The 26896-nt window shown below is 51.7% G+C and overlaps 2 protein-coding genes across 3 annotated transcripts; one reads left to right on the top strand and one right to left on the bottom strand.

Moving 5' to 3' along the window:
* The first annotated feature begins 920 nt into the window (after nt 1-920).
* Birc7 (baculoviral IAP repeat containing 7) lies at nt 921-4810 on the top strand. The gene is made up of 6 exons (XM_038329248.1): nt 921-1287; nt 2516-2615; nt 2983-3061; nt 3151-3196; nt 4382-4453; nt 4617-4810. Exons 1-6 carry the CDS (start codon nt 921-923, stop codon nt 4808-4810), a joined length of 858 nt encoding a protein of 285 aa, XP_038185176.1.
* A 1570-nt stretch (nt 4811-6380) lies between these two features.
* Nucleotides 6381-26249, bottom strand: Nkain4 (sodium/potassium transporting ATPase interacting 4). Of its 2 annotated transcripts, none has more exons than XM_038331190.1 (7): nt 26173-26249; nt 15681-15818; nt 15332-15412; nt 14296-14493; nt 8584-8644; nt 7409-7493; nt 6381-6484 (listed from the first exon to the last, which is right to left on the bottom strand). In XM_038331190.1, exons 1-7 carry the CDS (start codon nt 26224-26226, stop codon nt 6475-6477), a joined length of 627 nt encoding a protein of 208 aa, XP_038187118.1. In that variant the 5' UTR covers nt 26227-26249; the 3' UTR covers nt 6381-6474. The 2 variants fall into 2 exon arrangements, with proteins under 2 accessions (XP_038187118.1, XP_038187120.1); XM_038331192.1 differs by lacking the exon at nt 7409-7493 and adding an exon at nt 7002-7085 and having other exon boundaries at nt 6389-6484.
* Nucleotides 26250-26896: the final 647 nt, after the last annotated feature.

The raw sequence follows: 26896 nt of genomic DNA, 5'->3' as shown, positions 1-26896 counted from the left end.
TGCAATTATCTCTACACAGTGTCAGCTGGGGCAGAGCTGGCCCCTTGATCTTCTTAGCTGCCCCTTCCAGTAATCCTGAGGACTTCTGTTTTACAAACTGTAGCTATGGCCTCTCTAGAGTCATGACCCTCCTCTCTGTTCTGTTAGGTCTGTGGCAATGGTGTCCCTCACTTGGAGCTGTTTAGAGGAGACCAGGTCCCTGGGACCAGTCCTGAGGCAGAGCTCATTTAGGGAGGCAGTAATCCCTATCCCGGTGCAGATGTCTGGCCTGGAGCAAACAATCCAAACCTCTAGCTCCTCCCAGGGCATGCCCCACCCATGATCTGACTCTAGACTGTCCAGACAGAAAGAGGTCAACCTGAGGTCAGATAGGATAGGTGGACTGGCTCTGACTCTCTCCTAAGTACTAGGGAACAGGATAAGCAGGTGATGTCATCCTCTAACATCAGGACAGGCTTGGTATAGAAGAATGTGGTTGGGGCTGCATACTGTCCTGGACAATCTAGCTTTCTAGCCATCGTCTGGATCTACTTCTACCCAGAACTGGACCCTGAATGGCTGGAGTCCCCCTCCTCTATAATTTTGTCAAAGTCTAGGACTTGTTTCCAGAGGCTTGGGGTATATTGTTGGAAAGGTCCCCAAGCTCTGCCCCTCCCCCTATTTAGAGATGCTTTCTGTACTGTGGAGTACTGCCTTTGTTATGCGCCTGTCAGGAGGCCCCATGACACACTCGCTGCAGAGAGCTGCAGAGAGCACGTGGCTACCACTCTGGCCTCTTCCAGAAAGTGGCACATCCCATTACAGCATCTGAGCATCTAGTGGCATCTGCCTACAGTTAGAAGCAGGAGTCACCAGAGCTTCTAGAAAGGACTAGAGTCAGGAGCTGGAGGTAAGTCACCAGGCACACTTCAGGGTCAGTGATGTTCTCTCCTGCAGACTGGCTCCAAGCTGCTGTTCTCTCCATGGGGCCTGAGGTGAGGGCCAGGGACTTGTCCTGTGGCCCAGAGCTAAGTCACAGGGAAGACAGCAATGGCTCCACCCAGGAGCAGAGCGGACCACACAGTACATGTAGCCATGTCCTGGGCCAGGACTGCATAGATGGGCAGATCTTGGGCCAGTTGCGCCCCCTGTCAGAAGAGCAAGAACCCTCTGGGGCTACCTTCCTTGGGGAGCCTGCCTTCCCTGAGATGGACTCAGAGGATCTCCGGCTGGCTTCCTTCTACAACTGGCCATCCACTGCTGGAATTCAGCCCGAGCCATTGGCTGCTGCTGGCTTCTTCCACACAGGTAAGTCTTGAGGTCTTTCTGCTGTGGTCTGGATGCTATTTATTACTCTTCCAGTTCCAAGAGTTCTGTCCATCCCTCCCCTGGGGAAGGAGCTGATGAAAGGTCATCATGTCATCACTGCTTGGCCAGGGTGTGGGGTCCGCCCCAGTTAAAGTCACTAAGAGATCCTGGGCTTGTGCTGGCCTTGTCCTGAGGGCCTCTCAGCGGGTGGGAGTTTCACCTAGATTTGATGGTTCTGCGGGTCCCCCACACTACTCAGGGATCCCCACTGCCATGTGAGACCCTTGTAGACTTGGTTACAGAGGTGATTGGTTCCTTTCATTCCAGGACTCAACGAGACAAAATCAGAATAGCTTAAGCATCCTGATTTGTGCCCATCTTGTAGGTAATCCTCCAGGTTTGTAACGTACCAGGCTAGTTCAGGGACCAACTCCAGACAAATCCTCTGAGTAACTGTTCTAGTTACAAACAGCCCACCCCTTTAGCTTGGACTGCTCCTTGCTGAGGAAAAGTAGGCAGCGAGACCCACTGAGGGGCTTTATAAGTATGAACATAGCCAGAGAAACTGTCACCAGTGGGGCCAGCAGGGGAGGAATCAGTCATTTTCCTTACACTGGTCAATCAAGAGTCCAAACGGATTTAGGGTGACTGGACACTGGTTATGAATGGTTAATGGCTGGGACAGCTAGAGCATCCTTGCAAAGAAGTGTCCCTGAGGCTGGCAGGTGTTAGGAGGATTTTGTGGACTGTGGCTGTCTGCTGTGGGATATGCCTGTAAGCAGTCTTGTTTATAACATCTTCCCATGGCTGGGGGAGGGGCAGAGAGCAGAGATGAGGAAGGGCCTGAGCCATAAAACCAAGCCTGGCTATAGACTGGTATGGGAGGAGTCACCTCTTTATCCCATCACTAGCAATCCTTGGATGGATGCCTTGAATCTCCAGGCTACCATGCTCCAAGCCTTTGGCCCTACCCTACCCACATGCTTTGAGAACAACACAAATGCTAGCTCAGCCTTTCCAGAATATTCTTGGGTCCTCCTGACACATACCCCAGGCATTGTCTTTATTTACCTTTGAGACAAGAGAGATGCCCATGGTACCTTGCCCCCTTCTTGTTAACCTGCTGGCAGACCCCAGTCCTGACTGCCAGAGCTCTGAAGGTCATGGAGGAACACCCTGGGGTTGCCAGCTCAGTGGGGTTACAACCATGAATCTCTGCCATACCCAGGCCAGCAGGACAAGGTGAGATGTTTTTTCTGCTATGGCGGTCTGCAGAGCTGGGAGCACGGAGATGACCCCTGGATAGAGCATGCCCGATGGTTCCCCAGGTAAAGGCCAAGTGGATTGACGCAGGTCTGATTAATGGAAAGGGCCCTAAAGAGCTCTGCCCTGTCTTCCCATCTTCCACAGTCCCGGGATATCGGGATCTCCCTAGGGTAGCAGACAACCCTGCTCTTCATGGAGCTCTCTCCGGAAGGGCCACTATGGTGGGCATTATCCTGCCGCAATCCTTTTCTAGGTGCTCAGAGTCCATCTCCTGAGTCCCAGCAAGTCCCCCACCCCTGGAGATACAGCCCTGCCCGCCTGCCTTAGGGTGTAATGGGTTCCATGGGAACAGAAAGCATGGCTCAAGGGGCTTGAGTGTGGCAGTGGGGCTCTCAGAGTCCAGTCTTGCTTCTGAGATCTCTTCCCCAGGTGTCGGTTCCTGCTGCAGTCAAAAGGAAGGCACTTTGTGGAAAGAATCCAGGCCTGCACCCCCTTGCTTGGCTCCTGGGTAAGTCCATCTGAGTCCATCTGTCCTCATGACTCGGGGTTAGCAGTCCCTTGCTTTGTTTACTTACGGCATCGACGGCTTCCCCGCAGGACCAATGGGAAGAACCAGAAGATACGGTCCCTGCCACCCCCTCAGGTGAGATACCCTGATAGAGAGCCCTTGCCGTTTCATTAGTAGTTGCAGCCTGTACATGGGTAAGACTGTTGAGTGCACCCACCTGCCAGTCAGCAGGGAGGGATTGTGCACACGTGCTGTGTGTCCAAGGCATAGGTCAGGTCACTGCATTCCCTCGGTCCCACCGAGTAGGCTGCTAAAGGCACCTGCCAAAGCTGGGGATGTAGCTACATGCTGGGCTGGCTCTGCCGGGCACAGCTTCTGAAAGCCAACTAAACTGTAAGGAGAAGCCTGTTGAACAGAGCCATGGAGGACTCAGCTTTCCAAATCCCTTCCCTGGGCCCTATGGGAAGGGGCCTAAGGTAATTCAGGGACCCCCAAGGGACTTCTGACTTCAGAGACCACCTTATCTGTTTGCTACCTTTGTGGACACAGGCAAGTGGCTCTTCTCCCTGAGCCTCACTGCTGTGAGACATGACATGACAACACAAACCCATTTCAGAAGCACACGCGTCTGTGGGACACTCTAGTGCTCAGCAGGGCTTTGTCTGCCGTCCTCCCCAGTGATGGTAGCAGCACCTCTTGAGAGAGGCTCTGAAAATGCAATATCCTTGTTGTAAGAGGGCCAGACCTTTTCCAATGCCTTCTGGGAATGTGCAGATCCATGTTTATATAGACAGAGCATGCCACAGACCACCAGCCTTTCTCTGCACCCCATAGATCTTGGGATCTCTCTCTGTCTCTCTCTCTGCCTTAAAGATACCAGGGGCATCCGGGAATGGAGCCAGAGCCCAGGTGTGCCCAGCACAGCCCCTTCACAACTGATGGCTAACTTGTTCCAGGAGGATGAGGGCCAGACGGCCAGGGCCAGAGGTACAGCCACCCCTTCTAGGCACTACTTGCCTTTCCTTGTCTCATTCCTCTGGGAATCCATCACCCTTTTTTTCCTGTCCCTCCCAAAGTGCCAAGTACATACAATCTGTGACTCCCTAGTCTGAGGGGCTTGGCAGGCAGAGTACCCTGGTGGAAGGCAGGCTCCTTGGTGGCCTCCAGGAAGCTCATGAATGGCAGCGGAGTGCCATAAAAACCTTTCTGTCTCTAGGACAGTACTGGAACTTAGTGGCTGCTAGACCCTCTTTGGGCGAGGCCTCCCTTCCCCACAGAAGCTAGGCCTTGATTAAACCCAATCCTGCTAACTGTGTACAGCTCCTGCCCATGGAGGCCCTGAATTGTTCACATCCAGAGGAGTGACACAGCCTGAAGATGTCAGTGAGCCAGGTATAGTAGGGATCCACCTGAGGTGGACGGGTCACCTTCTTTCTTGGAGGAACTGCAGGGGGAATATGGGGCATAAGAGGGTGGGTCTGTGTAACAAGTGCATTCCCCTTGAGGAGTCTGCCTCTTGGGCCCTGAGAGTACTGGTGACTTCTTGAGTCCCCAGGAGCTGGGTCTGTGCAGGAACAGCTGCAACAGCTGCAGGAGGAGAGAACATGCAAGGTGTGCCTGGATCGAGCTGTCTCTGTAGTCTTCGTGCCCTGTGGCCACTTAGTCTGTCCTGAGTGTGCCCCCAACCTGCAGATGTGCCCCATCTGCAGGGTGCCTATCTGCAGCTGTGTACGCACCTTCCTGTCCTAAACCAGGTAAGGTGCAGGGTCTTCCCAGCATCCTTCCTACAGCCTGGGTGTGACCTGAGTGTCTTGCTTCCTAAGGCGAGCAGTGGCATTCTACAGATGGCCAGGCCACACTTCTCACCCCCTCCGCCAGTCAATCCCACTGTTTGGAATCCTTCATAGGTGGGGTCAGAGGGAAAGAGGGCTGGGGGCACCCCTTGTCTAGCTGGTCATCAAGGGCCTCAACTAGGCTTGGAGAGGCCAGCTTCAGGGGCACATGGGCTAGATTGGGGCTTGGTGGTCATGCCTGGGAGGGGGCACATGACCTCAATTGTTACATAAATGTATCGCACCCCTGTCCTTGCTGAGAGATGGGAGCCATGGCCTTCTTATGCTCTCAGAGGTCAATGTGTCCCCAAGATGTGTCTGATAATTCTCTGGTAGATCAAAGCGGTAGGTCAAGGAAGCCCCTGGAGCCAGGGACCTCTGAATCAGGCAAGCCTGATGAGAACAAAACTCACACTGATTCCTTTCCTCCCTCCAAGTACTGCAAGATGGGCACCCTGCCTGTCCCAGGCTGTCCCAGACCACTCGGTATCGACCACAAACATAGGACAACATGGAAGAAGAGTTTCTGCTTGGTGTGAGGAGTGCTCCTGTTGTAGCTTTGGGAACCTACTTAAAGATAATAAAGTAGAAGGTTTGACTTCAGTGCTCAGCTAGGCTCTATACCAGATACCCGCCCTCACCTCCTAGTCCACGCTGAGCCGGTCTGTGCTGCTTCTCACCAGCACAGCAGCGCCTGTCCGGTGTCCAGCCACCTCTAATCGCTTCGTAACGCTTCCCCGCTTGGGGGGAAAAACAAAACACTCTTTCTGATCTCAGAGATCTAGTACTGTATTCTACCCTTTCAGAATAGACCGGCTTCAGGTGCCTCGAGACCCCACTTCTAATTACCCACAAACTTTGTATATTTCCTAAAATGGCAGGTGTTCTCAGGATACTTGCCCAAGGTCCTTTTTTTCTAAACAGAGCCATCCACTTTCTAGAAAGAAGAGTCTGTGTGGTGTTCCCAGGCTCCGTGTTTCACCCAAGGTTCTCTCCTAGCTAGGGAGTGGCAGGGCCCCTGGTCCAGCTCCAGGGAATGCACTGGCCTCAATGGGGCAAGGGCCTTTGCGTGAATAAGATCCGGAGCTAGGGTACTGCAGTATTTATTCAAGGCCTTTGCCACTCTTGGATCTTGGTGGCTCATCGGGACTTCCTGATGGGACTGAACCTTCTCATTGTCGTCTGATGAGCCCTTCCGTAAGTGGCATGTGGTCTGCAGGTCCTGTAACCTCAGGTCAGACACCTGGGAACTCAAGGGACACCTGGGAAAACTGCCTAGGTTCACTGCCAGTTGCCCAAGAAGACTAGGGATCCAGTTTGTTTCTGTATTCTCTCACGTCTTTTCTTACTATTTTTTTTTTTTTAGAAAAAAGAAAGGAAGAGAGAAAGAAAGAGATTACAAACTCACAGTTGCAGCCACCCTGGCCTGCAGTGTGCCCCGCCCCTCACTGGTATCCAAGGGGAATTTGGAAAGAATGCTAGGCGGGCAGGGAAGCAGGGCTGTGACTCCAGGCCTGGAGTCTCCTCTTCGTTCTGGAGGCTGAAACTGAGTTGCAGGAGCAAGGTCAACTGTTCTCTCACTTACGCAGGCCTGCGGAGAAGGCAGAGATCAGAGGAGACTGAGAGAAGGAGGACAGTGTCCCTTCTCTTGGGGACTTCAGATGTAAAACACACAAAACCAAGGCAGGGATAGTAGCTCAGGCTATAGAAAAAATATGCCCGGGACTAGGCTTCTCAACTAGGCAGGTACTGATCTTATCCTCTGACGACCCTGGCCCATTCCTATGGGACTGGAAGTGGAGTGAGGGTTTCACCCTGGTCCTTTTGTCCACTCAGACTCTCCACTGAAGAGAAACCTACCACAGACTGCCCTATTCGTGGAGATCTATTGAGCCCAGGCTTGTCTTAGGAGTTATAGCAGACAGCCTGAAGAGGCTCCTCCCCTTCCTAGGTCTGTGTCTCCTTCTTCATTCCTCCTGGGAGCTGAAGTCCTGCTACTTGTGATACCCATTATCCACAACAGTCTAGGACACCCTGAGGTCAAGCACTAGGAATCTCTGGGACCAAAGACAGTTTCACCAAGAGAACCCCTCAATGTCCCTTCTGACCTCAATTCCTAGACTTCCAGGAAGCCCAGGCATGGCCATGGCATCTGTAGGGCCGTGGTACTGCTTTAGAGAAGGAAATGTGATCTGCCAAATATAAGAAACAGACACCCTCTACACTTACTGAAGCACTGACGCCCCTGACGGAGTGGCCTGTTGGCATCCCTCCCATTCCTGAGACTCCAGACTTCAGTTCTGACTAGGGTTCTGATTAACACAGAATCTACCCCTGCTGAGCCTTGAGCTCGACCTGACCTGCGGGGCTGAGTTCTACAGTCACTGCACCCTGACACCTAGCCAGAGCATGGTCTTAGGGGAATGGATTGACATACAGACGCCTGATAAAGTCTCCAAGGAGAAGAGCCTTGAGTTGCGAGCACCCTGATGCAGGCTGAGTGGACCATACTTACAAATATGCCTGCTTGAACAAGAGGCTGGACGGCTTTTCATTGACATGGTACAGGGGGAATGGGTCAAATCCACCAATGAAATCAACTGAAAGAAATCAAGCCCAAATAAAATAAAACCCAAATGATGGAAAAAGATGGCAGAATGGAAACATTCCCAGTGGCAGATTTCCAGCAAAAGGGGCATTGCCAGGACTTGTGAAGAGGGACAGGCACATCTGCAAATCAGTCCCCTGCTGTATCTCAAACCTTGCTGGGATCTCTTTGGGGCACTGTGCACAGTTTCCTGCCGGGCTCTGTGGTCTGAATGAACCTTCCAAGAAGGAATCAGGTGAGGAGGCCAACAAGGGCCCTCAGGCCTGGATGGGGCTGCATCCCACCCTGCTAGACTCTCCAATAATCCTTGTGGCCTTTATATTAACATCAAGCATCTGCTCCATGAAACCACCCCCACACCAGTGGTCGCTAGGCTCAGGGCTTGCTGCAGTTCTGAATTCAAAGAGCAGGTGGAGCTCCTGCTTCATCCCTGGCAGCTAGCTGAGGGCTCAATGATCAGGCAGCACGGGGGCGGGGGGCTTGATCCCACGCTCAGGGACCTCACCAGCCCTCCAGAATCAAGCCCAAGTCTCTTGAACATAGGGAGAGCTGACTCCACTGCCCGACTCTCAGGGGACAGCTGGCTTTGAATTTTAATTCTGACTCTGGAGAAAGTTTCATCCACAGAAGCCCTGACTGCCCACCCACCCTGTCAATCCTTTCTCTGCAGGTTCTTCCCATCAGACTATTTCAGGACTGGGAGTCCCCAAAGGGATAGCTTGAAGCATTACTGTGTCACATTGCAAATCAAAGTTAAGTTGAAAGGTTTACATGCAGAGAGAAAAGGATAATCCGCCCAAATGGGTCCTGCCTAGTACTAAATGCCAACCAACATGTGTACCAGGCAGGGCAGAGTGGCCCATGCTATTGAGGACTCAGACCCTCCTGGGGCCACTGTGGGGTCATGAGGATAAGTGTCCTTGGGCCCCAGGGCTGCTGGGCCCCTCTTCACAGACTCCCCCTCTTCTCAGATCTTTAGGCTGCGGCAGGAAGGGCATGGGGCATAACTGAGTGTCACCCTCAGGTCCTACCCCAGACGGCACAGCACTCAGAGTTGTCACTCGCGTTAGCTACACACTTACAGCTGTCTTCTTCTTCTGTGAGCACGCTGACCACATAGCAGCCATAGACGAAACCCAGGAGCTGGAAGACACCAAGAGGCCAGACATGCCAAGCCATCTCTCACTGCAACAGCAGCCTGGGGATGGTGTGGATGACCCCATGTGGACCGGATGGAAGCCCTGCATCTCCTGGGCCTTGATTTCCTCCCCCGAGAAATGGAACTGGGATACTACCTACATGGCTTCCCACACTCCCACATTCTCAGTTCTCCCTTAACACACCCAGTGGGAAACATCTGGGTGAGGAATCCACAGAACATGAAACCTGAGAGGTAGCTTGGAGGGGGCAAGGTCACGTCCTGCAAATGGATGGAGCTAGAAAACATCATACATACAGACTCAGGAAGAAAAATATCATATGTACTCACTCATGAGTGGCCTTTAGACATAAAACAAAGAAAAATCAGCCTACAATTCACAATCCCAGAGAACCTAGACAACTAATAAGACCCTAAGAGAGACATACATGGATCTAATCTATATGGGAAGTAGAAAAAAACAAGATCTCCTGAGTAAATTGGGAGCATGGGGACCATGAGAGAGCATAGAAGGGGAAGGGAGAGGAAGAAAGGGGACCAGAGAAAAATATATAGCTCAATGAAAACAATAAAAATGAAATAAAACCAGATCATGCCCTGTGTGTCCTCTGAACCCAGAGAGTCAGGCCTGTCTTCTTCATACCAGCATACAATGTCCCGACCTGCATACCCGTCCGTGCCTTCTGTTCCCACCACTTCCACTCCCTGCTCTGTTTGTCCAGATCGTTCCTGAACATTCATCCACTCTGCCTCATCTGGAAGTTTTCTTTCTCATTGGCTTTTTCCTCACTAGTGGTCTAAGAGCTAAGCCTGACACTTTCTCCCTTACACTATCCAAAGAGGACAGCAGAGAGTGCACTTTTTTTTTTTTTTTTTTTTTTTTTTACAGGTTAAAAACAAGCATGAGCGGACCAGGTCTGTGAGCTGGCTTTCCATTTGAGAAAGTATGGCGGAAGACTATCTTCCCACGGGCATGCCAAGTTTCCTTCCTCCAGCGTCAGTCCCACCAAAATCATTCTGTACCCTATAAAAGACCCTAATTTGTCTTTTCTACTGTCCAGCTATTGTCTTTCCAGAGTCTGCAATTTTAGAATTCCCGGCAGGGACCCTTGACGAATCAGTTATTTCTCTTCTGAGGGCCGTGCCTGGTTTCCTTCATGTTGGACTGCTTTGGCTGCTGTCTCCCACCCTCCTTCCCACCCCATCCATCCAAACGACCTTCATTTTAAGAAGTGATAACTAAGACACAAAGATATCAAGCGGTTCGCTAAGACAGACAAGTAGAAAGGCAGCACCAGCTGGGCCGGGAGCTCCCCGTTGCTCCCCATTGATTTGAGCAGCGCTGGAGAGGTCAGCAGAATCAATTCCGTGTTCACTAGCTATGGTTGTTCTTTAGTTCTATGTAACACCAGCAAACCCATGGTTAGGTGGTACATGATTGAGAGATGACATCCTCACCAGGGTCATGCTGAGGTTTTGGAAAAAAAAAAAACACCTATTGGTTTCTGTGATTGTCACAGGCTTGGGGACAGTGAAGGAATCCAGTAAGACAAGAGTAGATGAGAACCACTGAACCACCTGTCAGGAGGACATATGCTCCTATTTCTTGGTGAACCCCAAAGGTGGGTCCCTGGGCCAAGACTTTCCTCTTCTCTGCAAGCAGGACACAGCTCTGGAAAGGGATCCAGGGTAGTCCTCTCAGGTAGTGGCTTGCCACATCAGTCATTGGGGCCAGAGCCCAGGCAAAGGTCTAGAGAAGCTGTTTAGTTGTGTGTTGAACCATGTGCTAAACACATGCCTCAAAGTCCAACTCTGGTGCCTTGGAATTTGTTTGTATTTAAAAATAGGGTCTATAAACCGTCAGCATTGGGGTAGATAGGGTGAAGTGGCTCTAAACCAAAATCTGGTATTCTTACAGGAGGAAGGAGGGGGTTAAGACAGTCCTGTGGGGAAAAGGCTGTAGGACAGATGGGGATGCTGGTGTTTCCCCAGGCCAGAGAATACTGTGGCCCTATGGCTAGAGGACTCCTGGGCCACTCTTCTCAGAGCCCCAGAGAGAACAAGTCCCACTAACTCCTTGGCTTTACACTCTGATCTTGGAGCTTTGAGGGAGCAATTTTCTGTTCTAAGCTCCCTTGGCTGAATTATTTTACATTAGCATATGTGCATGTTAGTGTGTGTGTGTGTATGTGCAGGTGTGTGTGCATACATATGGGTACATATATGTATGAGGGTGCATGTACATTTGAAAGCCAAAGAGCAACCTTTGAAATCATTCTTTAGGTATCATCCACCTTTTTATTTATTTATTTTTTATTTTTTTGTTTTTCAAGACAGGGTTTCTCTGTGTAGCTTTGGTGCCTGTCCTGGAACTTGCTATGTTGACCAGGCTGGCTTCGGACTGAGAGATTCACTTGCCTCTGCCTCCTAAGTGCTGGGATTAAAGGTGTGCACCACCACTGCCCGGTCCCACCTTTTTATTTTTTTAAAGACATCTCCAACTGTCCTGATACTCACCAAACAAGCAAGACTGGCTGGCCAGTGAGCCTCGTGGATCCGCTTGTCTTCAGCTCCCAAGCACTGGGATTACAAGTGTACACCACTATTCCTATCTTTTAAAACACTTTATTATATTTAATGAACCAGGTGAAGTGATTCCCAGCACTTGGGAAGCAGAGGCAGGCAGATCTCTGTGAGTTTGAGGTGACCCTGACTTACACAGAGTCCCAGGACTGCCAGAGCTATATTGTAAGATTTCATCTCAAAAAATTGTTATATTTATTTATTTTATGTGTGTATGCATGATTGTGTACACAAGTCTGTTCGAGTGTGTGCACCTGTGAGTGCACATGGAGGCCAGAAGAGAACTTCAAGGGTCTCACTGTGGTATTCTCCACCTTGTTGCCTTGAGACAGGGTGTTGGGATCTGAACTCAGCGTCTTAGGCTAGTGCAGCAAGTGCTGTTACCCACTGAGCCATGTCTCCAGGTGGATTCCGGGGGACTGAACTCAGGTCCCATGCTTGCAAAGGAACCATCTTACTAACTGGTCTACCATCCCAGCTCAGCTGTTTTATTTTATTTTTCAGAAAAGGTCTCACTGTGTATCCAAGTTGGCTTTGAATTGGTGATCCTCTTCCCTCAGTTTCTAATGCTGGGAATGCAGGCTTGCATCACTAGGCCTGCTTTCTCCTGTCTGGTCAGGTGGGTTTTTTTTTTTAGACTTTATACAGATATAAAGCCAAAACTTGGCCTCTGTGAGGGCCCACATGTGGGGCACTACCCTAATCCATAGTGAGGTAGCAGACACTCCTGCATGGAGGAACCTAGTGTAGGGATCCAGGTTCAGTGGGCTTCAAGGCATTTATAGCAGATTTTCCTGCTCTTATTTTTCTATGCAGGATGAAGTGTGACTGGATGAGGCCCTGACTGGCCTTTGGAAAGGGTCCTGGTGACATCATCTTTCTCCAAGACCATCCAGGCAGAATTCATGGGTATCCAGACACACAGATAAAGTATCCACATCTAGACTGGCCCTGAGGGTACCAGGACAAGATGCTCTTCTGTACCAGGCTCTGTCCTGGAAGGACAGAAGCTGGGACATGGTAAGAAGCCCAGTGAGTGGCAGTGAGGGACCCCAGACTTGACACTGGATCCAGAGTGGTCCTTGAAGCTGAGTGCTCTGGAAAGACACTTTACCTGAACCACCTGACCAGAGTGTGAAGGGCCTTGAGAGCAAGGAGAGGGCAGGAGACTGGGATGGGAGTTTGTATGCCCCCGATGCCCACTCTGGATGCAAAGTATTCTTCGGAGAGGCTCACGTGCCTTTAGCTTGGTCTTCAGCACGTGAGACTGTTAATAGGTCATCTGAGGACCTCGAAGTATCCTTGCCATCTGCCGTTCCTGAGTGGAGTTTGTCTCAATACTTCCTTTCTAACGATAGCTAAGGAAGAGTCCAGCCTGGATTTAGTCCTTGTATTAGCTGTAAGGACTCAGAAAAAACATGTGGGCCATATATCCCCATTTTCCAAAATGTTACAACTTCCTGTGCTTGGTAGGCCATGCCAAGTCCAGACCTTGGGCCCTGCAGGGAGGCTGAGACCTGAGCTACCTGTGTTGCCATAGCACTGAGTCCAGCCTCAGCACCAGCCCTCGGGCCTCTCCCCTTACTGCTTTTTCTACACTCTCCATGGCTCCCTGGCCAGCTGAATGGGTTGGGGTCCTGGGGAAAGGCTTTTGGGGTTCAGAATCTCCGATCCCCTGGTGCCTCATGGCTCTGCACCCCTGAATCCTGCCTCCCACCCTCCCTCATCAGCTGTAGAGTGCCGTTAGGCCTTCTCTCATATTTTCTCTTGGATCAAGTTCCTGGAATACATGGAAAATAACGGAGTCTCCGTGTCTTTGAATTCATGAGACTTGTATTTCTCTAGGCTCTCCCCGGACAACCCGAGTCCAGGGAGACATGACCATTGACAGGATGGCGGCACCTGACGCTTGCTAATGACGTACCGCCTGATAGGGTGGTGACCACGACCAACACAGGAGCTGCCTGGGCACGGAACTGTTCAGCCGCTCACAGAGCGGGGCTCCTGCAGAGCAATGCCATCTCACAGCGCTAGGAAATTAGCCAGATCTCCACAGACTGTTCCCTGTCTCACAGGATCTGCTCTGTGGCAGACTTCTCAGGGCTGTGGGCTCACCGCCAGCCCAGTCAGCCCACCGTGTGCCAGGAAGTATGCACCTTCTTCTGCTTTCTCTCCTGGGAGGTGAGAACTTGTGAAATATCCCCAAAGGCCCTGAGACTCAGAGAAAGCACTGAAATGCTCCCTTAATGCACCAGATCTGCCGAGATTAAACAGTCACCAGTGGGGCCCACTTGCAGCCTTATTGGCTGGTCTGGGGCTTCTCTCTCCCTTTCATTGTCTGTCTGAGGTCAGCCTTGGGGGTCTCTACATTCCTCCTTTGCTGTACTATTCCTGTGCTAGGCGGATATGGGAGCATCCATCTTGGCTACTCCAACCTGCATCTGCGCCATTGCTGTTCCTATGTGCCTGGTACTTCACAGTGTCACCTGGTAGAAGCTGAAGTTCCATTCTGACTCCGAGCCTGTCTTACAAGAAAAACAGCGAGGCTCTATGGTGGTTTGAATAAGAATGGCCTCCCATAGGACCAATGCTTAGTCCTAGGGAGTGGCACTGTTTGAAAGGATTGTAAGAATTAGGAGGTGTGACCTTGTTGGAGGAAGCCTGCCATTGGGAGCAGGCTTTGAGGTTCCAAAAGCCTATGCCAAGCCCAGTCTCTTTCTCGTTGCCTATGGATCAGAACGTAGCTCTCTGGTACTTCTCCAGCACCGTGCCTTCCTGCCTGCTGCCATGCTCCCCACCACGATGATTAATGGACGAAACCTCCGAAACTGTAAGCAAATTCCCAATTAAATGCTTTCCTTCATAAGAGTTGCATTGGTCATGGTGTCTCTTCACAGCGATAGGACTAAGACAGGCTCGAGGGTGGAGCTCACCTGTGACTCCTCTACTTTTTGCAGGATATGGAGGCTGATACCTTTGTGTAAAGAAAAGGCCCTGACTCTGCCCCCAGGTAGAACAAGCACACAGTCCGGGTACCTGACCCCACACTCACCGCCAGCAGGATCTGCAGACCACTGTGCAGGGCTTCTATATAGCTGTACACAGTGGCACAGCCAGCATCTACCACCAAGGACTGGCCATGCATTGCTTCCAGGCCAGCTGCGGCTGCCTCTTCATGAAGACAGCCTGGCCCATGCTCTTTCCACCAGGAGCGGTGCCGGGAGAGATTGAAGGTCAAGAGCTCACTGTCCTGGGAACAAAGGAGTAGGTCAAGTTAGTATCAGGAGGCAGCCGGCCTCTACCAACCACAGCCTGGAGCAGGCAAGGATGAAGGTGGCCAGTCTCCCTCTACCCTTTCCTCTTAGGCTCCAGCTGTGTAGGACAGGAACAAGTGTCCCAAACTGTTTCTCCATGGGAAAGCCTGATTTTCATGGTCCTCAGGCCTCATACCCCTTCCTCCAGGAACACCCCTTGCCTTGGGCAGACCTTAGGACGCACTATTATGGTATCTAGGTTCCTCAAAGCTCTCATTCATGTCCCTGGCCAAACTGCCACAGAGGGCCTTGGGTCTCAGGTCAGTGACTGGCATAACCTCGGCTAGTGCTAGCTCAGTCCACTACACCACTACATATTACTCTAGGCTAGGAGAACAAAGCTGTACCAATCCAGAGCTTCCTCAGGAAACACATGACATGGGTAGGGAAGAAGACTCCATGTGACTACAAGAAGAAGGTCTCTTCCTGTGCCTCCATCCCACCATCCCTGAGAAGGACACACCTGCACACCTTGGCCAGATGTCTACTTAGTCTTACTCCTCCCTGGTACTGCCTGGTTCCAAGGACCTCTTCCAGAAGACCCACCCTTTGTGCTACCCAGCCTGGGGCCATGGTCTACTGATACCCACAGTGCCTTACCAACAACCCTCACCACCCACAAACCAGTCTTGTTGAACTTTACTGAGGCACTGATAACAACCCAGATAATCGGGAGCTGGGGTCAGCACTACACTTCAAGCTCCCGCTTCATCAAGCATCACATGGTGATCCATCCAAGACCCAGTGGATGAACCCCTTCCCATCTTTACTCACCTTTGAGAGGCCCCCCACTTCCAGGTAGAAGCAGATAATGAAGACATTCCAGGTAACCCAGACAGCTGCCCACACAGCATACTACGGAGGCCAGAAAGAACAGGGCAGAAGTTGAACCCAGCAGCTTCAGAGATGAGATCTGATTCTCTCCAATGCCTTGGAAGAAAGCCCTTGAACGCATGGCAAAGCCAGGACTCCCTGAGTCTGACCTTCCCGATGCTGAGCTTGGAAAGGGTTACCTAAGCCCACCCTGGATAGGTACCAACCTAAGGCATTCTGCCCAAGCTGCCACCAAGGATGGCAGGGCTCCTCCTCCTTGAATCGAGGCAGCCAAGCACAGTGGACTCACCACCACAATGTAGCGTGGCCGATACTGGAGGGTGCCGAAGAGCCCCAAGATGACCACGATGATGTGGATGAAGTTGGCCAGGATGGGTGCCCACTGGTAGCCCAGGAAGTCAAACACCTGCCGTTCCAGAGCAGTGACCTAAGAGCAGATGGCCCATGAGGAGCACTGGACCCTAAGAGGCCACCCCTAGGTCTTGCTTCCCTCCTAGGTACAGTTCACACCTATTTTAACATCTGTACCAGCTGGGCCACAGATTCCTTCTTGGTTAAAATCCTGAGTAGGTATTGTGTGCTATGATGTGGCCTTTACAGCAAAAATCATCAAGTCTGACAATCCCAACCATCACCTTTGGAGGGTTCCTCTCTTGGGTCAGGCTGCCCCCTTGTCTCTAATTCCTCATCTGGAGACCAAAACACCTGGGATTTTTTTGTTTTTTTGGTTGTTTTGTTTTGAGACAGGGTCTCTTCTACATAGTCCTGGCTATCCTGGAACTTGTTAGGTTTTAAACCTGGGACAAAATGCTAAGGTACCTATTTAACATATCAAAACAAACCTGGACACCTGATTCTCTCTTCATCCCTCAGTTCCTACCTATTACAGAGCCTTCCTGGCTGGCATATCCCCGCCCACATAAACTTCTCCAGTCCAGAGACTTCCCTGTATAATCCAGTCATTTGGTTACCCGGCCCTTCCATCTACCCTTTACCCTACCGGCCTCTTGGTTTGGATGTCCCTTCTCCCCTCTCCCATCTCCTCACACGGCTCAGGATTATGTCCATTCTGGACTCTCCCAGGTGCCCCTGCTTCTGTCTCTGCTTTTCCTATTAATCTACAACAAACCTTCTCCTCCAAAACACCTAGGACCAGTCACATCATTTCCTTTTTATTTCTTTTTTTTTCATCCAGAACTCATTATGTAGCAGGCCAGCCTTGCACTCACAGAGATCCACTTGCCTCCACCTCCCAAGCGCTATGATTAAAGATGCACACCATCACGCCTGGCCCATACCCAAGGCTGTCCTAACTAGAGGTTAGGAGGGGCCCTAAACAAGAAGCACAGACTGTAAAATGCTGTCCATCTGCTCTGGTGGCAGATGAGATCTGAGCCTGCACAAGGTGCTGGGCACGGAAGCCTAGAGCACCCACTGTCTCCTGGTATCTGAGCCTGCACAAGGTGCTGGACACGGAAGCCTAGAGAATCCACTGTCTCCCAGTAAGTGATCTTTCTATGGTTGTTCTGAGGACTGTTGTGGATAAGAGAGCTCTTACCCTGATAGACTGGTCACACTTCTATTCTAGGGACTCTAGTGAGACGCGGTAGCTCTGAAGACACTCCCCTCCATGCAAGAGGACAGGGAGATTAATGGGAAAGGATGTATGATATACAATGAATATATTTTATACTTGGAGAAACAGACTTATGCCAAGGAGAGTCAAGACTCTAAAGAATCCATCCACCTAATTGTCTGTCCACCCACCATTTATCATCAGTCCATTCACATATCAGTCATCCATTTATCTGCCGATCGCTTCATCTATGTACACATTCCTTCCCACGTCCATCCCTTTCTCTGTCTGTTCCTCCTTCATTCACCACCAACCAACCCATCCTCTAATGGGCTCCATCCCATGTGCAGGTGTAGGTGAGGGAAGAGAAAGTATGGGTAAATCCACCAGGTTCCAGCAATCTCTCTGGAGCCTCTGTGTTTAGAATCCGTGTTAAAGGAACAGTACAGTGGATCGGAGCCCATGACATTCACAGGAAACCACTGAGCCCCTGTGTACCAGCAACCGGGTCAGCCCTGGAATTGCTGAGGCAGTCTCTGACCTAGAGTGGCTTCTGTGTGTGAGAGAGAAACCAGTCTTGTTCTGGCTATTTTTCTGCCGACTAAACTCAAGCCAGAGTCTATAGAGAAAGGGGAACTTCATGTGGGAAAATATCCCCACCAGTCCGACCTGTGAGCAAGCCTATGGTGCGTCTTCTCAATTGATGTTTGGTGTGGGAGGGCCTAGTTCACTGTAGGTGGCCACCCTGGGCTGGTGATCCTGGGAGCTGTTAAAAAAGCAGGGTGGCAAGCCACGGGGAGCAAGTCAGTAAGCCACGATCCTTCACGGCCTCTGCCTCTGTTCTGGCCTCCAGGTTCCTGCCGTTTGAATTATTGCTCTGATGTCCCTCAGTGTGGGAGTATGACCCGAGAGCTGTAAACTGAGATGATCACGCTGTTTCCTCACAGCAACAGAAATCGTAAGACAGGTCTGCACACAATGGTGAAGGCCCTCCCCAAGGCTGGATGCGCTGAGATCAAGAGAAAAGGCAACATTGACTGAGACTGCGACTGGGGACACACGCTGCTTCCAAACCCACAAGACCTCCTGCCATCGTATCAAGTTTGAGTTGAGTAGTTTGGCCACCGGATTGCTTGCCCACAGACACTGACTTCAGTGAAAGTACTCATCTTCCTCCCTGCTGTGCTGGAGCTCTGTATGATGGGACTGATCCCCAAAGTCTTCTGATAACACCCAGGAAACACCTGCAGTTGGGCATGCTCTGGCATTACCCTGGCAGCTATGAATGACTCAGGAGTGGTGGTGATGTCCAAAGAAGTCTCAAAAGAGGATCGTTAGCAAGCATGCTCTGCAGAAGTCTGGGGTTCTCTGGGGTTCTGATGGCTGGCTTGGGCTACTAAATGGAGAGGCAAGGGCAGACTTTGTATCAACACCAAGAACGGCCCAGCATAATTCATTAGTAAGGACCCTGCAGAAAGCCACAAGCCGCTCACACTCACTGCCCCCTGCCCATTCACAGAGTTCCCAAAGCCCATCCCCTCCACATGTCCTGAGAGTTCGTAGCCTCTGCCCCATCTCATCAGCGTGCTCACACCAGTGGTCCCTACTTCTGTCACTCATCCACTGTTGCGCCTTCCTGTCACAGAATACTGACAGTCAATGCATGTCCCTCTTCTGTCAAAGTGTTAGCACACACCCTCTTCTCTTCCTGTCACAAAGCATTCACACCTGCTGGCCCCTAGTGGGTCTCCACCATGTCTCATGATTGCAACTGTTGGTGGAAGAAGCCTCTGCTAGCCAGGTTCCCACCTCCAAAGACCCTTCCTAATGCTAGTTCCTCCATGATGCTAGCCTCCTGGAGAAGGTGCCTCCCTATATAGGAGTAAACCCCTTAATGATGCATATGGAGGTTGGAGCAGCTCCTTGTGGGCTGTCAGTTCTCAAAGATCAGCTCTTTTCTCTAGCCTTTCACAGTGTAGACAGAGAGCTGCTTGGCCAAACTTTTGGCTCCTAGTCAGGCCTGACGGGCTGTTTACATGGGGGAAGAGAATGGGTCATCACTAACTCTCCATGAGCAGACACAGTTGATCTACCTGGTGGCTCCTGCCTCTTCATTCACATGCCTTTCACATGGAAGGCATGCATGGAGGGCTCTCTGGAGAGCTCTGCAGGAGCTTTGCTTATTTTTTTTTTTTTTTTTACAAGGAATCATTTGTCTGTCTTGGAACTACATCATCTCTAAGGAATTGGGAGTTGGTGTTTCAACCAGGATACTCTTCTCATTGGAATATGCCAAGAGTCCTTCCAGGGTTGGTTAGGAGTCTACTCTGCCTGCAGGAGACAAGCGGGGATCTGGTATTGGGGTGATGTAAATGTGGCTAGTCCTGGGGTCTCCCTGAGCCTCTGTGGGCTTTACCGAGGTGAGACCTGCTCACCCTGGCTAGTCTTTTCCTGATCACGTATGTAAGCAGTGGTACCAGAGCGTGCTTGGCCTGCATAGTATGGACAGCTGCAGCTCATGCTTGTTGGCCCCACACAGGCATGTCAGATGCTGTAGCCACCCACTGTCCACAGCAGACACTGCAGCCAGTCTTAGAGGCCCAAAACAAGAAAGACATCTTGGGAGTGGCCACCTTCTCATTACAGCCCAGTGGTAAGCATTTGGCAGTCTTAATGTTGAGACAGCAGTGGGACTACACAAGACCCACGCACACCGAAGAGTAAAAGAAACAACTGTGTGACCTTTAAGCAATCCAGGTAAACAGCACAGGGAGAGACAGCCAGTGGCCACGGTGTTAGGGATGAACCTGAAAGTCCCCCACAGGTTTCTGTCAGGATGTCCGCCCCCCAACTGTTGACACTGTTTTAGGAGGCAGTGGAACAAACCTTCAGGGGGTCAGACCTCACTGTTGACGGTTGTGCTCAGTCCTGGTCCCCAGGTTCCCATCTGTGTTTTGTTTCCTGACCAGAGCCATGTAAACAGCTATTGTGACATTCTCTGCCACCAAAGGGAGCCGGTCATATGCCATAATTTACCAGCTATGAACTGAACTCTGATGCCATGAACCAAAATAAAACCATTATTCCCTGAAGTTGTTCATGTCAACTATTCTATCACAGCCAAGAGAAAAACAACTAATGCCTCAAGTAAGTCGCCCGACCTGCCGCTTCACGGTCTGGCCTCATAACCAAGACACTGTATCCTTCCTTAAAACCTCACTAATAAGAGGGAATGAAGTCGTAAACAGAAGCAGCAAGAGGGGCCTGTTCCCTCCAGAGACTGGGTGAGTACCACCCTAAAACCCCTCTTTCAAACATAAACTAATTCCACTTGAGTGGAAGGTAAAAAGACCCGAGGAAGTCACACTGCCTGGGACATTTGTACCTTCCCAAGATACCTTGGGCCTCAGCCCAGAAGCCTTTGTCTATGAAATCAGCTACGAGGAGGTTCTCCAGGTAATTAAGACTTAAAGTGGAAAAAAAAAGACTTAGAGTGGAAAGGACAGTAACTCACAACCCAGTGAGAAGACAGTCTCAGGACAGCCACGCTGTCTTCCCTAGAAGGCCTTAGAACTCCTTAGGGAGTCAACAAATGCCAACACTCACTAGGAACCACATGTGAAGTGGGACTTATGATTGAGGTGACAGCCACCCTGGCCAGGCCTTGACCACTTCATTGTGGTTGGCTGTGCAGTCACAAATGCTTTTAGTGGGGATTTGCCTTTTACACCCCTTCTAGAGATGGTCCAGGCCTCTTCTGTTCTCAGTTTGAGTCTAGAAGAATTTCTGTGGCTGCCCAAAGGGTTTCTGGGCCTCTCTTCTCCCACAGAAAGTATGTCCTGTAGGACTAATGAATGCTCAGGCCCAGGACTGCACACAGCAGATAGGAGGGATGAGGTCCCATCTCCTCAGCCTCCCTGGATTTCCAATACATGGCAGAAACAGTCCCTCAGGATCCATTCCAATGGCTCTCTGGATCCTGAGTTTCCAGTCCAGATGCTTTGTCCCCAGAAGTAACCAGGAAATGCCAGGGATGCAGGCAAGTTGGGCCACATGTGGGACCCATATCTGTACAAAATACAGAGTTAAGTGTACGTATGTTCACTTGCAGGTGTGTGTGTGTGTGTGATGCAGCTGCAGGCAGGAAGAAGCCAAAAGGCAGATCCGGTCAGCACGGAAAGCCCACAAGGCTTCTTGCCCTGCTATTTCCAGACTTGCTGTCCTGCGGGGGTGATTTTATAACTTTCTTTCGAGGGAGATTCTTTCTGTAATCTGCCAAATTCCTTCAGAACCTGCTCCTCCTCCAGTTCAGACGCACCCTGGTGGCTCTGGGCCTGGAATGTGGGGTCACAGGGTAGGGGTTGGGGTGCTTAGCAACCCTGGGACTGTGAGCCACAGCCTCTTCCCTGAGCAGGGAGTGAGGAGGGTGTTCCAGAAGGGAGTTACCCAGCATGCCATTCTCTTGCAAACAGGAGGAGAGCAGGCACTGGAGGCCCTTCCCAAGGAGTAGTTCAAGTCTCTAAAACAGTCTCAGCCCTGCATCGCCTCTACCTAGAGTCCCTGAAAGATGAGTTTCAATGGTCGGGTTGAGTATAAGACCTCAGATTCCATGGTTGGGAGCATACCTGTACCTCATGACACTGCAACACTTATGCCCAGAATCCTCAGTATTATTTACCTGATGTCTTAGCCATGGTGGACCCCTTATCAGCTTCTCCCTCTGTTCTCTAAAATGAGCGATTACACTCCGGGCTGTCACAAGCTGTCCTGGTTCAGTGGGCCTAGGGTGACCATAGCCCTGACCATAGCTGTCTGTTTCCCCAAGTCTTCCAACCACAGTTTGCCTGTCAGGAAGGGCCCCCTTTTCCCCTTTGATCTGAGAACTCATTCTTATCCTCCTCTCTGTCCCTGCCCATCTAGATCCCAGCCAACTCCTTTCCGTTGCATGCCCCACCCTTGCTGGCCCTCCCTACGATGCTCCTGATGTGGAGCACAAGCCAAGCACAGCAGTCAAGTGCAGCACATTGAGGTCTCAATAAACTTTTAGGATGACTGATGCCCACTAGTGCAACCTTCTGAAGAAGGCCACAATGCTACCCCGCCTATATGATTTTTGCCCACTGCGTAACCAGTACCTTGCATCACAGGGAAGAAGTCTACAGAGCTGCTGTGACCCCGGGAAAGTGTCAACTCCAGCAATCCTAACAGTTAGCATGGTGTCTAACTGTCTAACACCATGGAAATTTCTGTCCCTCCCCACTTCACCTGTCAGAGATCCCAGGAACGTTTAGGCTCTGGATCTGTGACCAGGGACATGTCTAGATTCCAAACTTCAGTTCGAGGTTGTGTTAGAGGCCACCTTGGGGCACCCCGATGGGTAAGAAACGGCCTGGGGATCGCAGCTCCTCACCTTGCATCCCTTTCTACCTTCAGCTTCCTGGAAGGCCACAGAAAGAAAGCAGCACACGTCTATGACGTCTCTGAGCGTCAGTGGGGACAGGAAACAGAAGGAGTGGAGAGCTTCCAACGCTTCCAAGCTGTGCGTGGTGTGGTGTGGTGTGTGTGTGTGTGTGTGTGTGTGTGTGTGTGTGTGTGTGTGTTCCCAGCTTTGGAATCAGACCCAGGACCTCACCCATGCTAGGCAAGCACTCAGCCGCTAAGCTGTACCTCTAGCTCACTGCTGAGGTCCTAGTGTGAGACTGTTGGGAAGGCACTTAGGGCTCTCATCATTGAAAGATTTGCCATGGCAAGCCCTGGCTACGTAGTTCCTCCACTGCTCTCATTTCTCCAGAAGAGTCAGGCTCCTACAGAACGGCTGACAACGAAAATCCCCCTGAAGGAGGCACCAAATGGCTGTCCTTCCCGACTCCATAAAACAGATGACAGCAGAGGCCTGTCTGAACGTTCAACACGGAAAGTGTTGATGGAGCCCCAGCCACAGACTGCTCTTGACCCACAGGATGAGGCTCTAACCGCACCCAGCCTTATAGACCAAGCCTCTCACTCAGGTGACCATCCACCTTCACCCCTCCTTCCTCCATCTATCAGGTCAGACCCTGGTGCATTCTCTCATCTTCTAGGGCAGGAATATTCTTCCTTTATGCAGGACTCCACACCTGTATGACACAGGCAACCTGAAGCTCCTGCCCACCCAGGCAGGCAGTGGTAGCGTTTCCCCTCCCCCACAATGCACTTGTCCTAAGGAGTCACATGGTGGTCTGCTCGCGTACGTGTTCCAATCAATCGTGAGAGGCGCTAACCAAAGTCTTCCTACAAACAACATGAAAATGCATGATCCAGAATGGATCTCAAACCTCAGAGCCCAGATGTCCCCATCCCAGCTGGCCCCTAGTTCCTGGAGAGCCTGAACATAAAATTACAAATCTGGGGGGGATAAAAAAGAAGAAAAAAACAGCAATAGGGGACAGAGGTCAGCCTCTTAATGAATGACTAGGTCTGACTAGTTATCATCCCGCCCAGTGAGAAAAAGAAGGTAGAGGAGAAGATGGCCCTCTTGGTCCACTAAGAAACTCAAGGCCCTGCCCTGTGAGGCCCCAGCTGGAGGCTGGGTCAGCTGCTACTCTGAAGAGTAGCCTGATGTGGGAGTGTTTCCTATCTATCTGTTGCTTTCGTTGGTTAATTAATAAAGAAACTGCCTTGGCCCTTTAATAGGACAGAAAATTAGGTAGGCGGAGTAGACAGAACAGAATTGTGGGAGAAAGAAAGCTGAGTCAGGCAGACGCCTCTCCTCTCTGAGTTGGATGCAGGTTAAGATCTCTCCTGGTAAGCGACCACCTCATGGTGCTACACAGATTACTAAATATGGGTTAGTCACGATGTGAGAGTTAGCCAGTAAGAGGCTAGAGCTAATGGGCCAGGCAGTGTTTAAAAGAATACAGTTTCCACTTGGGAGGCAGAGGCAGGCGGATCTCTGAGTTCGAGACCAGCCTGGTCTACAAGAGCTAGTTCCAGGACAGGCTCTAGAAACTACAGGGAAACCCTGTCTCAAAAAACCAAAAAAAAAAAAAAAAAAGAATACAGTTTCCGTGTAATTATTTCGGGGCATAAGTTAGCCAGGCGGCTGGGATCTGGGCGGCAGGAATGCAGCCCGCAGCTCTCACTACAGTAGCCCCTGATTGTCTCAGGAACAGAAACCTTGTAAGAGGTGGGAGTACTTTGCATCTTCTAGTTTCTGAGCTAACATGTCCGGAAGCACTGTAGCTACAGATGAGTCTCCCACTGCATGGAGTTTGGTGATTAAGAGCCGGTGGCCCTGCAGAATCTAGCTGCAGACCCTTTCGTGGGGGCTGAATCCTGTCTTGTGGTTGCAAGGAGGTCTGGGAACAGTCTCAGCACAGTGCTGGCTCAGAGCCGACAGAGTTCCTGCTGCTCTTCAGGGAGAGTTGTTTAGGTCCTTTGTCCAGTAGCTTGGTAACAAGAAAACTCTCACGCTTGTCAAAAAAAGGGAAAGCCTCAGGACCCCTCGGCTGCTCCCAGCTTCCTCTGCTCTCAACTCCACGCAGAGACCAGAGCAGTGGGTGGCATTGGGCCTGTTCCTCCCAGAGGCCCAAGAGGGTAGCCCGCCCCCAACTGCCAGCCAGAGCAGGACAAAAGACCCTTGACAGCTCCCTGGGGCATTTCAGCTGTGGCCCTGCTGGACAAAGCAAGGGTACACAGGGCTCAGTGCAGCGCCACAAAGTCCTTGGGGCTTGTCTTGGCTGAGTCTGAGTCTTGGAGAAGTCCTGCCCAGGGTAACCCTGAAACCCAAGCACCAAAATGATGCCCCTTACTTGCAGCTAAGTTCCCAAAGTCCGTCCTAGACCTACACCTGTATCCAGGAGACGTCTAACAAGCAGGAGCAGGCCCTGACCATATGCTCTTGCATCAGAGGACCACATCCCTGAACTGGAGGTGGGAGGAGCACCTGCTTCTCGCACCATACGTCAGAGAACACTATCCTGCCAAATCCAGAACAGGGAAACCAAAGTCACCCCTGTCCCCCAAAGCTGCTGTGTTTTTTGACTCCCATATCGGGCAGGCTCTAAACTTCAGAGTCAGCCAGCTCATCCTATCCTTTAGCTGGTCATTCTACAGGACTGACCAGGTAAAGGACTCTGTCTTCCCAGGAGCCCCCCCCCGAGGGAGCGCCTCACAGAAACACAGCGGCTTAACACTGTTCTAAGACAAGCAGCTCTCTCAAGTTTGACCTGCCCAGTCGAAACCTGCAGGTCAGTAAATACCTGGACCATGAACTTCCCTGCAATCCCACATTATACCTGGTGGCCCCTGGAAGTACAAAACACTGTGCTACTGAGAGGACAAGACACCAAACAGCCTTAAAGCATCTTTGAAAAAACCCTCTTCTTCCTCGGGGACCTCCAGCTTCAGCCAGTGGAGGAGGCACCCAGTCCAGCTGGGTCCAGGTCCACACCCAACCCAGAGAGAACAAAGCTGTGTTTCCTTCTTAAGACCAGACACCCAGGGCTAATTAGCATGTACGCAAAGGAGTTTCCCCAGCGACCTTTGTCTTAGACCTTTCCTCCAGCAGCTCCAGAGCTCACACCCCAGGCTCCAAGCTCAGCGAGAGCTGCAAAGTTGCTTGGTGTCATCCAAGTTCTCTGACGAGACTCTTCACCTAGGGAGTCAGGGGGCTCAACCCTAGGCACCCGGGCCTGACAGCCTCTTCCCTCTACAGGTCAGGGAGATTGGGAGACCCCAAATAGACAGTGCCCATGCACTAGCTGGGAGTGCCAGGCGATCACATTCTCCCGCACACCCAACTCTAATGTCCACACTCAGGCACTGACTGAACTTCGCTGTGGGTTCCGCCACTGGTGCCACTGCGGTAACACGCGAACTTTTGACCACAGGCGCCCTCGGAACGTGTGGGCATCAATGGGACCACGGACTACGGACCACGCTCCCCGGACCACGGACTCTGGACCTAAGTGCAGCTCCGGGGTCAGCCCCGCCCGAAGGCTTTTGTTCCTAGCAGCCAGGGCCCCCAGAAGCTCCCTAGCACCTGTCCCACCAACCGGGACACCGCTTCCCGAGCAAACATAGCAGGGCACAGCGGAGATCCAGCACGGTGGCTGCTCCCCTCGCGTGCCTGTCAGCCGGAAAAATCGGCCAGGTCCAAGATTATACCAGGAGCCTCCCGAGATTGGTGCGGGTCCGGAGAGCCAAGCAGGACACCAGGACTCACCAGCTGAAGAGCGCAGAGCGCAAGAAGCGTGCAGCGGCCGGAGCAAGAGCCCATGGTATTCACGCCTCCCGCGGGCGCCTTTGCTGCTAGAGTGGGCCGGAGCCCGCCGTGTGCGAAAGCTTCAGTCCACGGTGCCCCCGCCCCTCTTTGCCTGGCGGACGCCGCCTCCTAGGGATTCCGTCCCAGCTTGCCTCGGGTAAGCCTAGCCGACCCCAGCCCAGTCTGCCCTCTTCCTTTTAGATCCCGCCCCTGCCCGCCCGCTCTTCAGACCCCACCCTCTCCCCCTCCCCACGCTCTGGGTAACAGCTGCGCGGCGTCAGTCTTCACTCACACACCCCTAGTACTTGTAGCCCTTAGGGGCTGCAAGCTGTCCAGAGAAGAGGCGCCAGACCCCTTCTTAAAGGGGCCATGACACTGCTTTCTGGTAGCAGAGAGCAGGTAGGGGCTGCGAGGTGGCTACTGAACAAACCTGCCAAGGAGTCTGCCCCGGGCCGCTGTTAAAAGAAGAATTAGCAACCGTAGTCCACCTCCAAGTTTTCAGCCTGGCCCCTGTCCCTGCTCGTAATCATCTGGTGGGACAGACACCTCTGCACTGTTGCCCCAGACTCCTTTCTTGTGTGTGTGTGTGTGTGTGTGTGTGTTGGGGCGGAGAGGGGGGCCCGCGATGGTGCAGGCTCACCCCAGCCACGAGTTGTTTTCAATGTGAAAGTGTTCAAGACTCCTC

Source organism: Arvicola amphibius, chromosome 5 (genome assembly GCF_903992535.2).
Source record: "Arvicola amphibius chromosome 5, mArvAmp1.2, whole genome shotgun sequence".
In the NCBI taxonomy this organism is placed as follows: Eukaryota; Metazoa; Chordata; class Mammalia; order Rodentia; family Cricetidae; genus Arvicola; species Arvicola amphibius.
This window is presented reverse-complemented; position numbering and strand designations above follow the sequence as displayed.

Excerpts from the sequence above, each read along its gene's own strand:
- Birc7 (XM_038329248.1), top strand. The coding sequence starts at position 921 with ATGTTCTCTCCTGCAGACTGGCTCCAAGCTGCTGTTCTCTCCATGGGG. Across the intron at positions 2,616-2,982 it reads CATGCCCGATGGTTCCCCAG|GTGTCGGTTCCTGCTGCAGT; the intron begins GTAAAGGCCAAG and ends TCTCTTCCCCAG. Across the intron at positions 3,197-4,381 it reads GGTCCCTGCCACCCCCTCAG|CTCCTGCCCATGGAGGCCCT; the intron begins GTGAGATACCCT and ends AACTGTGTACAG.
- Nkain4 (XM_038331190.1), bottom strand. The coding sequence starts at position 26,226 with ATGGGCTCTTGCTCCGGCCGCTGCACGCTTCTTGCGCTCTGCGCTCTT. Across the intron at positions 15,413-15,680 it reads GGCCACGCTACATTGTGGTG|TATGCTGTGTGGGCAGCTGT; the intron begins GTGAGTCCACTG and ends TGGCCTCCGTAG. Across the intron at positions 7,494-8,583 it reads CACAGAAGAAGAAGACAGCT|TTGATTTCATTGGTGGATTT; the intron begins GTAAGTGTGTAG and ends GATTTCTTTCAG.